Here is a 14,366-nt window from a genome sequence, read left to right on the forward strand (position 1 = left end):
TAGGGAGTTTGAGTTGAGCTTCGAGTAAATTAATGAAGTTTCGCTTTGTAAGTTTACTGTCAGCGGGTGAAAGTTAGCCATTTTAGTCAAACCAAGCGGAGGTTTTAAATAACCAGGTTAGCTAAAACTCGTGATTGAAAGCCGATTCTTATAAAAAAATGATTAGGAAATGATGGGTGAGTGAGTATGGATTTCCACCGCTTAAAACAAATATTCCAGGAAATATCAAGACGTATGAAAGCCGGAATGGGTTTCACATGCGACCACACATGCAGGGGATGAGATACAGAAAATCAGGAAATAACGAAGCACAATCGGGATGACGATATACAGATAATCCGACAATGATGAAGCACAATCAGGATGACGATATACAGATACTCCGACAATGATGAAGCACAATCGGGATGACGATATACAGATAATCCGACAATGATGAAGCACAATCAGGATGACGATATACAGATAATCCGACAATGATGAAGCACAATCGGGATGACGATATACAGATAATCCGACAATGATGAAGCACAATCGGGATGACGATACACAGATACTCAGGAAATGATCGGGATACGACAACACGCTATAGGCGAATGACAGGCAAGCACTCTAAATCGCGGAATGATGGCACACTCTAAGGAAGTGCAGACACAGTCGGGATAAAATGTACACCGCATATGGACCGCTTCTAACCAATCTATCCAATTTATTCAGATATTTTGACTCGGGGACTTGGTTGTATTGTATCCCGGAATCTTGACGATAAAATATCACCGCGCAGATATAGAATCGTAAGACATCATTCAGAAAGTGTGGTTCTATCAAACATACATTAAACCACCAACAGAGCAACGAATATAGAACACTACGTTTATCGTTCTTTATGACCCAACAGTACAGTATATGGCACAACGCAAAAAAATCTAAAGGCTTCAGAAAATTTAATATATTTGCCTTTAAGTCTACCAAGTATGATCATTAAGTGTTCATGACATCACTCGGACAATGGTGTACCGGGATTGGTAACGGATAATGGAAGTCGATCCATCACGTCCAATCACAGATTGAAAAAGTAGACATTTTCGAAACCTTGGTCATGTATATCACGTCAAAAGTATACCACTTACCATTTTAAGGAAGTGAATGAAAACAGGCCATATTGGTACTATCTTGTCACCTTTTGATATTCTCGTCATATGACGAGGAAGCAATGCACGGCATCACCAATGAAATGTCACAATTGTGAAAATAGGAAATGGAAACGGGTGAATTGAACCCTTAACCTACAGAAAGTACTTTTGCTTTTGAAAAACCGTTTTCATACTTATAAAGGCCACTTGTTTCCTAAACCTAAATACCAATAATTTTATTAATGAATTCTGCAATTCCAATTATTTTGCAGTACACTGAAAACTTTCTGTAATCTAAAGTTAGAATAATGCATTTGACCTATTCTATTTGTATTACCCATCGTGGGAAAAAACAACAACATTCATTATACAGACGAGACAAACTTCCTCAGTTGAAACAAAGACAATGTCATGATGGATAACAACACTGACCCAATGTATATCAATGTGCACAGTAAGTATATTCTCGTGAATTTGAGAAACAAACATTGTATATATTCAAATATATTCAAACACAAGCTCTCCTTATCGTTCAGAACAGATTACACCCGTGTTCATGTTCAGTATTTACATCTCAACAATGTTTCGACAGATCGACATGTCGGCAACTGTTTCCATCTTCCTGTATGGACAGAATATCAATCGCTCCGCGACTCAGTTTGCCTGTATGAACGGGAGATCAACTGATGAACATAACTGTTAGTCACACAAGTTTGATATCGTTCATAAACTAACGCCTACACATATGTCATTTATGTTCTTGATATGTCCATCCGCTTTGCCAATCCAACAAATAAAGTACTCCTGGAATCTGTGTTTTCCTTATCATTTTATCCTTCCCGTTTAGTTCCACATCTAGGTTTGGCACATGAAGGTTTATGTTCCATCCACAGTTGGTAATAGGACATCAAGTCGTGCAACACACCACAAATGGTGAAGAGGCAACACCTGTCGGCGATATTAAGTCATATGCGACAAAATGTTATGGATGTCAACTTTTTCTTTATTGTTTACACAACGTTTCTGTGCTATTCCTTGGTCCTTCGTCGGGTGGATCCAGAGATGTTGTGTAAACAATAAAGAAGTTGACATCCATTACATTTCGTCCTATATTAGAATACCGACTTCTAAATGCCTAACCGCGATATTGACTCATCAATACAGTTATCTTAAAGAACAGTTAGTCTCATTAGCTAATGATTGATCAGTAGGCTCTTCATTCATGTCCACAGATTGTTGGCAACCAAGTCGTCCTTTGTTCGACATAGTAGACTCATCCACTCGTTTCTTCGTGTCGTCGATTGTTGACACGGTGTTCAGTCGTCATCACACAGTCTTCTGAAGAGTTTGACGCCATTCTTTCTGAAGTTCTTACTTGTGATACTGTAGACAAGGAAATCAACGGCGAAGTTAATGAAGTACGGAAACTGACAGATCTGCTGCGCGAGGACGGTCGTGTGGTCATACATCCAGTGGTCGTTCCTGACCAACACTCTGACCAGCAGGTACATTCTGATGGCGTGGCTGGGAAGATAGAGGACAACGAATATACTGGACACGAGCACAAGCATCTTCGTTGAACGTACCTGAGCCTGTGTCAGAACCCCTGGTTCTGACTGATGCATGCAGTACATGTGTAATGGGTGGTGTTTAAGACGGAAGTTCCGTACTGTAAGGATGATCCTAATGTTGAGGACAACTATTGCTGTGAAAGGCACCACAAATGTTACTAGAGAGTCTATGTAGGTAAATATGGCGTTGAATTTCATATACTGTTCTCTCGCTGAACAAGACGGTCCATACACTGTTACATTGACGTACGTGGAAAGGAAGCTGTGCAGGTAAAGAATCAGAGCGAAGGCGGTGACAAACCCCACGGCCATTCTCGACCTCCTCTTTGTAACATATCTAGGTGCTTTTAGGGGGTGGCAGACGACGACGAACCGTTCCACCATCATAAGCACGACATACCAGGCGGATAAGAAACTGCACACATATGTTATGTACACCATTGTGAGACAGAGGCCTGGTGCCATAGCGACCCAAGGCATGAGACTTGTAAGCCAGGCCATGAACAGAGCTGCCAGGAATCCCGTGTCTGAGACAGCTAGAGCAGCAAGGTAGAGGGAACAGGGAAGGAACCGAAACGTTGATAACGTGAAGACAAAGAAGGAGCACACATTGCCGACGATTCCAAGGAAGCAAATCGTTGGGATAAGATATAAACTGATAGCATGTGCTATCTCTACGAGATGGTCCGTTCCGTTGTTGCCATACAAAGGAAACTGGAATTCCTGGGTGAAGTTTGCATCCCCATGGTATTCAAGGATAGCTCCAAGAGACATGGTTCTGTTTGATATGTCAGACCTTCTGATCCATTAAGTCATACAAGCTATATAAACAGCCTGTTCCAGAGCAGAACAAGGATTTGAGACCCAATTTGAGTCTGTAACCTGATGCACGCACTAGATCGACTGGAACTGACTTTATTGTTTTATTACATACACTGTCGAACACAATATTGGCGACAATCGAAAATTTTTCTTATGGTCTAAGGTCGTTATATTGTTCTCTGGCACTCTATTAAAGTGGTGTGCGGGGTTGCAAGCACAGGATATTGTAAGCAGGTTATCTGGAGGCCAATAGAGTAAATTCGTCTTCTGTGTCAGGACAGTGCCTCATGGGAAACGACTCTAGCTTGGAGGCTTACTCCTGGCAAAGGCCATCCTCCTGCTGTCGAGATAGTGCTTGATATATGCTTACCGTTTAAACAGGTGACGTTTAACGTCGTAAACAACGGAGAACGTTCATTTCTTGATCAAACCATTAGGTTCCTGTCGTCTCTAATTTGAAATCTCCATAATATATGATGGCGCGGGGAAGAGTTCCTCGTGTCCTTTGGGAATATTAATTAAACCCAAGAGTTAACATGGGAACATCAGTCAATGATCCGTGTGTTTACAAGACAAGGGTGAAACGTTCGAAAGTAAAATATGTGTGGGCGTATATGCACAGCACCTATACTGCTTTGGTCAATTATTGTTTCCCAGTCTCATCACGAGTTTGACACAGTAAAAATTACTTCACACAATTTTGCAAGCGTGATACTACCTGAAACAGCCACTCATAAAGTATGTTCTTGACTTCATACGCATAAGGCTGATTCCTTTCTAGATCGCTCGTTGTCTGTTTCCATGGTAACTAATCACTCGGTTTAAATTACCATTTGCAGTAACTACTTGTACATCGACATGATGTGGAAACCGCGAGACTGTACTGTGTTCATCCATCCTGTGTTCAATGCATCCATGAAATGTGGCATACGCAGGAAAATATACCCTATCTCGAAAAACGATTCCAAATTGGTTGACAACCTCAAAATTGTCAGTGTGTCGGGTGAACTATCAGATGTTGTCCTGTTAGAAACATACTCTGGATATAAGTGATGCGGAAGTCGTTCCACTTTATAATGGAAGTAGCTGGTTCGTTGTCCTAATGCTCCACCACTATCGTCTCTGAAGAGGCTGCTCCAAGCACCTGTAATGATATCAAAATACTTTCAGTTGATCAGTTGGATGGATATGAAACAACCTTGATTGCATTGACAACGTTGAAATGTTGGACTGTTTTACAGCAGCATAGACTGTGGTAACTAAATTATGCAATTACGGTGGCAAGCTGATATCATTCGAAAAGATTTCTTCTCATGAAAACTAATTTCTGGAGCTTAAGCAAATCCTAGACGAACCCATGTACATCAAGATACAGAAGCAAAACGAAGATGGCAGGGAATGTTATTTCGATATATCGTTATTTGATATCAAGAATGGATCATGTGCAAACACACGTGGTCAGTGCGTTTATATATGCATTGGTATACGCCAGCATGTATTGGTCTAATGTCAATATTGTCATGATTCACCAATCGTCTAGACTAGGAATCAATTAAAGAAAAACACACTTTTATTGATTTTGCATTACCCCTGAGTGTGTGAGGAATGCATTGTTAGAGCGATACCAAAGGACGTTATTTCAATCAATTTGTGAATGAAGTGACATTGCCTTATGCGAACTATATTACCTTATCTAATTGCATAGAAACACAAATTTGTTCTCTTGTTCATAAAATATCATCATATATGCAAATACACTAAATAGGTTTGCCTGTGTACCTTGTCGTATCTTTCATCTTTGCCAAGTAAATCAATGCAAATGCAAACAAGACACTTTCAACGTTTCAAACATACAAGATTTTCAGACTGTGAAAAATCAATTTTTCCATGAACATATTGAAATATGTATTTTGACATGTGTATTACTCAATCTGAAACCTACAGAAGAAATTATCTAATATACGAACTGAAATATATTGTTTGAAATGCATATTTAACAAATTAGGAAGCGAATCAAACCTGGGTCAAGAAAACACTGAAATGTACAATTTGGCATGTCTTTTTGTCAAATTAACAACTAAATCAAATATGTTTCACTCAACATATTGGAACATGTATTTGGGCATGTCTATTTGTCATGTTCAGACAACGTTGGTTGGGACCACTGAAACTGCCTGACTTAATGACCTTTCCGGGATTCGAGAAATCAATATACATTTTTTATAAAACACCTTTCCATTTCGGGTTTATTGATTGTCATGTATGCTTGTACATGCAGCTGCCGCTGCTGTCCTAATAAATCGCCGATCTTTAAATCACTCCAGACCATATATTTTGCTAACATCTTCTCAGATTCACGATTTTAGCATCCATGAACCACATGTTAATGACATGATGACATCTGATTGAAATGAATGCAAATATCACAATCACCCAATTTTAATATCGTTCCATGCCATATGCTCTAATGTAATAAGCAAAATGAACATTTAGTGAGAATTTGAGTAAGTTTAATGGTATTTTTACGAATGCAGGAGAATACAGGGATAATTCGCAGAATCATTTATCTGTCTGTACCGTTATCTGTATTTTTACAATGCCTTGGACTCCAAGAAGACGTATCTTTGTTTCAATAACTGATCAGCGTCTGATAACGTAAAGAATGAGGCGAATGACAAACAGGGCAAATTTAGAGCAAATTGCTTTTTATTAACCTTCGTCTTTATATCAGGGTGTAAAGGCTCCCAACAATATAGCGACTTCAAGGTTTGAGCTCATGAGACAACGTGAGGCCTATGCGTAATGTCAACAAGAAATGTTAGTTACATTTCTCACAGTACATCTTATAGGGCGGGTCGAGCAGTTGGCACACAGCCTGCAGACTCCGACAGAGACTGCTAAGGCAAGGAACCTGACACTTGGACAGTAGGTAACTGCACTCACTGGTCAGAGCGTCCTGTCTGCGTCTAAAGGCAGATGAAAGACTAACTATAGGATTGTGTGTTACAGTTGCCGGCATATGTCGCAAATTTTCTTTGCGAAGGTATAGTGAAATAAACGTCGAAGAAGCGTACCAAACGCAAGGAGAAAATGGGAGTACAAACCACCTGAATTCCTCACTGAAGATCGGTGATGATAACAGGTGTTTCCGAACATCATGTGGTACCAAGTGTACTCATATCTGTACTTAACATATGCTGTAAAATAACAGTTCTATTTTGATACCATATCCTCTTACAACTGAATAATGCAAGAGGTCACTAACGGGATCGGGTGGTCAGGCTTGGTTGGCATATGTCATCGGTTCCCAATTGCGCGGATCGATGCTCATGTTGCTGATCACTAGATTGTCTGGTCCAGACTCGATTATTTACAGACCGCCGCCATATAGCTGTAATATTGCTGAGTGCAGCGTAAAACTAAACTGACTCACTCACTACAACTGAGTGAGTGAGTGAGTGAGGTTTAACGTCGATTTTAGCAATATTCCGGCAGGATCACGGGAGGGGGTCCATTAATGGGCTACACAAGTGGGGAATCGAACCCGGGTCTTCAGCGTGACGAGCGAACACTTTAACCGCCGCCCTAACACATCCGGAAATATACAAGAGACAACTGCAAAGACTGTGATTGTGGAAAAGTTTTTTTAGCGTTATCGCTCCATACCATAACAAACAGCCATGAAGCCATCCATGAAGCCGTTTTTGGAGCCGTCCAATAGTCTTTTTCAATTCATAATTTAGAAAGTGGTTTTATCAGGCTTGGGTCCTGATAAAGATAAAGCACTCCGAAATTTCCATCCATCTATCCATATATCTCTCTAACCCAATTTCTTGTCCTTTTTTCTTTAAATTTGAATGAATTGGGAATAGTTTCAACACCTAGACTCACTCTAATAAACGTTTCAGAAGGACAAAAAATGAAACTTGTTTTTGACAGCACTCTTCATAGTTTTATGAACCTGCAAGAACACTGTGTTTGAAAGTGCTACTTTTTGCACTCCTATCCGTAACCCTCCAGGGATATAGACGGGCAGACAATAGTCTTTTTCAATTCATAATTTAGAAAGTGGTTTTATCAGGCTTGGGTCCTGATAAAGATAAAGCACTCCGAAATTTCCATCCATCTATCCATATATCTCTCTAACCCAATTTCTTGTCCTTTTTTCTTTAAATTTGAATGAATTGGGAATAGTTTCAACACCTAGACTCACTCTAATAAACGTTTCAGAAGGACAAAAAATGAAACTTGTTTTTGACAGCACTCTTCATAGTTTTATGAACCTGCAAGAACACTGTGTTTGAAAGTGCGACTTTTTGCACTCCTATCCGTAACCCTCCAGGGATATAGACGGGCAGACAATAGTCTTTTTCAATTCATAATTTAGAAAGTGGTTTTATCAGGCTTGGGTCCTGATAAAGATAAAGCACTCCGAAATTTCCATCCATCTATCCATATATCTCTCTAACCCAATTTCTTGTCCTTTTTTCTTTAAATTTGAATGAATTGGGAATAGTTTCAACACCTAGACTCACTCTAATAAACGTTTCAGAAGGACAAAAAATGAAACTTGTTTTTGACAGCACTCTTCATAGTTTTATGAACCTGCAAGAACACTGTGTTTGAAAGTGCTACTTTTTGCACTCCTATCCGTAACCCTCCAGGGATATAGACGGGCAGACAATAGTCTTTTTCAATTCATAATTTAGAAAGTGGTTTTATCAGGCTTGGGTCCTGATAAAGATAAAGCACTCCGAAATTTCCATCCATCTATCCATATATCTCTCTAACCCAATTTCTTGTCCTTTTTTCTTTAAATTTGAATGAATTGGGAATAGTTTCAACACCTAGACTCACTCTAATAAACGTTTCAGAAGGACAAAAAATGAAACTTGTTTTTGACAGCACTCTTCATAGTTTTATGAACCTGCAAGAACACTGTGTTTGAAAGTGCTACTTTTTGCACTCCTATCCGTAACCCTCCAGGGATATAGACGGGCAGACAATAGTCTTTTTCAATTCATAATTTAGAAAGTGGTTTTATCAGGCTTGGGTCCTGATAAAGATAAAGCACTCCGAAATTTCCATCCATCTATCCATATATCTCTCTAACCCAATTTCTTGTCCTTTTTTCTTTAAATTTGAATGAATTGGGAATAGTTTCAACACCTAGACTCACTCTAATAAACGTTTCAGAAGGACAAAAAATGAAACTTGTTTTTGACAGCACTCTTCATAGTTTTATGAACCTGCAAGAACACTGTGTTTGAAAGTGCTACTTTTTGCACTCCTATCCGTAACCCTCCAGGGATATAGACGGGCAGACAATAGTCTTTTTCAATTCATAATTTAGAAAGTGGTTTTATCAGGCTTGGGTCCTGATAAAGATAAAGCACTCCGAAATTTCCATCCATCTATCCATATATCTCTCTAACCCAATTCCTTGTCCTTTTTTCTTTAAATTTGAATGAATTGGGAATAGTTTCAACACCTAGACTCACTCTAATAAACGTTTCAGAAGGACAAAAAATGAAACTTGTTTTTGACAGCACTCTTCATAGTTTTATGAACCTGCAAGAACACTGTGTTTGAAAGTGCGACTTTTTGCACTCCTATCCGTAACCCTCCAGGGATATAGACGGGCAGACAATTAGGCAGATACTGCCGGTCTTTAATACACGCTGGGTCAACTGCTCGCACGAAATACAGACAGCATGACGTCTAATAGAGGAAACATATTATATTGAATATCTTTGCGTCCTTTACCACGGCCTCTACTGATTTCATGATAAGACGACAAAGGCATACTTTATGCTTGTACTTTATACTTTATACTCTAAAAAAGTCAAACTTGTGAAACTCGTCTGGGGAACTTTGAACACGAATGATTGTCAAATGTGACGGAATCCATTTCAGAATACACACAACTGAGCAAGACATACACAAAACTCTTCTGGTCACAGCTGCCATTCTCTGTCACACCCTGGCATCAAACGCAGTCTTATCATGGTCACAGATTCCTCGTGTCATACGAACAGGACTCCACTGCAGTGAGAACTAAATCGGCTAAATAGATGGTTCCACAGGCAATCACGCCGAACAGAAGGCTCATTCCCACAACCTATACATGTTTCAATGGAAATGTAACATAGATTGGGTCTGTGACCTGGCTTCGTGGAACGTGTCAGAAGCATGAAGACTTCAAACAACAATATTGGCACATATTTACAGTAGCTCCGACTAACCGCGATAGACCATGTTAAGCCACCTCCTGGATCTGTAATATAAAATCCAATAAATACACCAGCCCTCACTCTCCACACTCAAATATATTGGAAGATTTCTTATAAAAGACCTGCCGCGTCAATTTCCAAGAAATTATTTGGTGAGTTCAAACCGTGTAAATATATAAAGGAAAAAGAATTTATGGTTCACATTGTCCTTCCCATGATATAAGGTGACATGCACTATTGTGATTGAGTGAGTTTAGTTTCACGCCGCTTTTAGCAATATTCCAGCAATATCACGGCGGGCAACACCAGAAATGGGCTTCACATACTGTATAAATATGGGGAAATGAAGCGTCATCGGTGTAACGGGCGAATGCTGCATGCACTCCTATACCGATGTCTAGCAAGAGTGAAGTACTACGTCACAGAACAGACGTATACATCTGATAGGGAATGACAAAACAAAACGAGATCTAATCCACTGAACCACAATGGATATTTGTATTTAATGCAATCAGCAAGCCATATGTACGAGGGGTTGGTTTGTATGTTTATCTTCGCACTCAGCAATATTTCATCAAATATGGCTGCGATTTGTAAATATTGGAGACCAGATATTCCAGTGATCAACAACATGTTCATCGATCTAGGCAGTTGGGTTACAATGTCATATGTCAACGAATTCAGCGAGACTGACCACCCTATCCCGTTATTTGTCTCTTACGACAAGCAAGGGTTACAGTTCTTTCTAGGTTATAATGTCATATTAAGTTATATTTGGGATTACAATCGACCCCGCAGCTACTGGTGGCTGAGTCGGTTAGATCGCTGATGTTTTGTACTGGTGATTAGATGCCTAGGCCTAGATTTTCGAAGCTCTCTTAGCGCAAAGATAGTCGCAAGAGGCATACATTAACATTAATTTACGACTTGCTTAGCGAAAATATAGGCCCTGACTGGGAGGGTTCCAATCCCAGACGGAACACAACCTTACAAATGTACTACAGAGAGAAAGTGTAATCCCAAATATAACACGTTTCATTTGATTTCTTCTCTAAATGTCATTATGTACACTGATAAGGCAAATTAGCAACGATTGCTGGAGTGTTGTTTTGTCAGTTTGTCAGTTCATTGTAGTCGGGTGGTATAAATATCCTTGGCGTCCTTCACTGAGGACTTGTGTGGTGGATTTGCTTCGACAGAATGATATTGGTGAAGGTTTCTGGATAATGTTTCTACACTGACACACTTGACGTTTGGGTAAGGCAAGCTCGTCTCAGTCACAATTTGGAGACAAAATTACTCTGTTATATTGCTCCTCGTAGTATTCCACTCTAGCTTAGAACGTTGTACTGTAATATGACAAATGTGGTTTTCACATTACTCACAAACTCTAAAATGACAATGAAATGGTTTGTGTACATAAGCAAATTCAGCCTGAGTACTGAGTCATGTTTGTCAACCAACGTTTGTATAACTGTACGTTTAAAACCCATTTTAATAGAACTAAGACTATGGATGTTTTAATATTGAGTTTCAGTCTTTGATCCATTTCCAACAGTTAATCTAAGAGAGTGAATGAGTTTATTTTAGCAATGTTCCAGCAATATCACAGCGGGGCACACAGGAATGGGCTTAAGACGTTGTGTCCGACACTGGGTTTTTGGTGCCATGAACGAATCCTTTACACATTGTTCTAGACTACGACTAAGACTACTCGTACCACATCTCCCTACCCTAGAGAGAGCCGGTTACAGACAGACATCGGAGTACAGAGAGTACGGGGATGAGAGTGTGGGCAAGACATACTTCTTGACCCCACGTGTGGACTACCATGTGACTACACGTTCACTCTGTGGCTTTGATAGAATGATCAGCCATCACCAAGGGCTTCTTGATGCCGTACAGTTTACACGAGTCACTTGAGAGCAATTGACGTACATCACGTCAGCATTTTAACTTCAGATAGTTCACCAAACCCTCAGAGATGAGGGTCTCGGCGTTCTATGCAGCAGTCAGGTACACTATGTATCAAACACCATGTAGGGATCAAAGTATCGCTAGATCTAAGGCAAGGGCGATTCATCAACGTTGTCATACTGATTGACAAATCTTTGATACAATATCGAATTACCATCACTGACGCCATGTTAGACAAACAGAATCAAATTCAATACTGTCACTAATTGTTTTTGTAATTCATTGTATTGCATATCAGTTGTAATTTTGTTGCGTGTTCGTGTCGTATATTGTGATTTATTTGACTTCGAACAGGCTTCTAGACATGGGTGTGCCGAAAACCCACATCGATCAAAGAATGTGCTCAATCACAGATGCCAGTGGTTGACAAAGATAACACTATCTGATTTCTATTTATGGTACCGACGTCATATGATTTATGGCTATAGACGTCACACGTGGTCTAGAATAATCTGTCCATTATTACTGAGAGGCATTACCATAATAAGCTTTATCACTGCTACAGAACAGAGCTCAGCAATATCAATATGGAATTACGCCATGGTCTGTCTGTATGCGTTATTCATGATACCAGGAAAATGGGCCACTTTACCAGTCAGGACAAACTGTATATACAAGATATGTTACAGGGCCCTGTGTATATTTGATCTCGACGATCGCTTTGCAAGGTACAGTCGGGGGCAACCGGAGATGTTTGGATATTTGGGCCGTAAGTTCGTTATAAACCCAGCTCGGATGTACCGAATGCAAAGGACGAAAAAGTCATGACACAAGTAAATAATGAAATCAATTCCATATACCAAGGCTCTCAGTTTCTGGAAATTACTCCTCAATCAGATGCCACATTTGGACGCATGTATTTAGAAAAACATATTTTCAGAAGTTTGTTTTTGTTTTTGTTTTTTTTGTTTGTTTTTTTTTTTTTTTTTTTTTTCGTGTGTGTGTGTGTGTGGGGTGGGGGGGTTGTAAGTCAGCAACAGATTATAAACTGATTTGATTCACATCTTTAGCAATTTACACGCACAACATATCCGCCGGGTCGCCACTCTGACTGTTGGTGATGTTCATCTGCTGGAGGTTTTTGTGTGTTAACGCATTTAGAATACGCAAGAGATTTAGAGCTTGTAATTTGATAACAAAATAAAACAAACCGGTTCGAACAAGACAAATAGGATATGCTCACAATGAAGGACAATTGAAATGAAAGTAAGATGAGAAACAATGGAATTGCTAAAGAATAGTATGAGGCTGTAGTAAAATAAAGAATAAGTTTTTTACATTAACACAAAATATTTGAGAAAATAGGAATTAAAACTAGTCGTCCATAAAGCATCAAAGAATCTTTAAAAAGAACAGTGAAGTGAAGTGCTAGACTTCTTTAATGGAGGCATGTACGTGAAATATGATAAAAACATTAGGAATTCAATCAGGAATGGTATGTTTAAAAGTTCCCTTACAGTCATATAAGGACATTCAAATTTGGTGGTGTGTGGGTAGTTTAGTTTTACGCCGCACTTAGCAATAATCCAGCTATGTGGTGGCGCTGTGTAAATAGTCGAGTCTGGACCAGACAATCCAATGATCAATAACATGAGCATCGATCTGCGCAACTGGGAACCGATGATATGTGTCAACCAAGTCAGGGAGCCTGACCACCCGATTCCGTTAGTCGCCTCTTACGACAAGCATAGTCGCCTTTTATGGCAAGCACGGGTTGCTGGAGATCTATTCTATCCCGGACGTGCACGGAGTCTCAAATGTGGTTCCTTAACAACCAAAACATGGCACCTGAAGAAGAGTTGCCATCCATTTACTCGTCTTATAGATGCTGAAAAAATACTCTTATGAGCGAAAAGTGGTGTCTAATTGAAGGGGATGTCACTTATCAGAAAGTATTTATTATGCACTTGATATTCAATTCTGATGTTATTTCCTATTTGGACCAAATGTTTCCATGGTTATTCAGTTGAACAAATGACCTCCCTCAGCATGTTTATGACTGGTGAAGTTGCTTGGTGTAGGATGTGCGCAGCTTTTCCTACAAAACCAGGTCTCATAAAAATACTGGAGAGGAGCTTCCGCCTGGGATATAGTTGGACGTGTAACTCAATATTTTAGAGTTTTCTTACAATTGTTTTTCACAAAACACATATACCTACGAATCTACCAACACAGGTGAAAATAATCTCTTAATGAAAAATTAAATGTCAGAAGAAGAAATGTAAAAGAAATGATTAAAGTTGACGCTTGACGGGCACCTATTCAAACTGGTTTCACTCAAACAGAAAACATGCCATGAAATTAGATTTGTCAGTTAGAAATGGATCACTAGCGAATGCACTTGATAACACTGTATTCATACTAAAGCATCAAAAGAGGTTTCCGCAACTGATGATATCACATTCAGTTGAATTTCTTTGACGGTAACATCACAGGGACGATATCTTAATGAGCATGGATAATGGCGTGTATTGTACACGAATTGTGTGTGTAGGTCTTTGAGTTTATTTAGACTACATAATTAAGTACGAAATGATAGGTGATTTAATGTAATAGACAGAATATCACATCTGTACGTTCGCTAAGAGAACCTGTTCTAGTTTTTGTGTCAACGTTTGTGTCAAGGCAGT

The 14,366-nt window shown here is 39.4% G+C and overlaps 1 protein-coding gene across 1 annotated transcript; it reads right to left on the reverse strand.

The window, feature by feature from the left end:
- Positions 1-923: 923 nt before the first annotated feature.
- Positions 924-3,618, reverse strand: LOC137296879 (thyrotropin-releasing hormone receptor-like). Its single transcript, XM_067828762.1, has one exon. It carries the CDS (start codon positions 3,476-3,478, stop codon positions 2,450-2,452), a length of 1,029 nt encoding a protein of 342 aa, XP_067684863.1. The 5' UTR covers positions 3,479-3,618; the 3' UTR covers positions 924-2,449.
- Between the last annotated feature and the right edge of the window lie 10,748 nt (positions 3,619-14,366).

Source organism: Haliotis asinina, chromosome 9, assembly GCF_037392515.1.
Source record: "Haliotis asinina isolate JCU_RB_2024 chromosome 9, JCU_Hal_asi_v2, whole genome shotgun sequence".
Classification (NCBI taxonomy): Eukaryota; Metazoa; Mollusca; class Gastropoda; order Lepetellida; family Haliotidae; genus Haliotis; species Haliotis asinina.

Excerpts from the sequence above, each read along its gene's own strand:
- LOC137296879 (XM_067828762.1), bottom strand. The coding sequence starts at position 3,478 with ATGTCTCTTGGAGCTATCCTTGAATACCATGGGGATGCAAACTTCACC.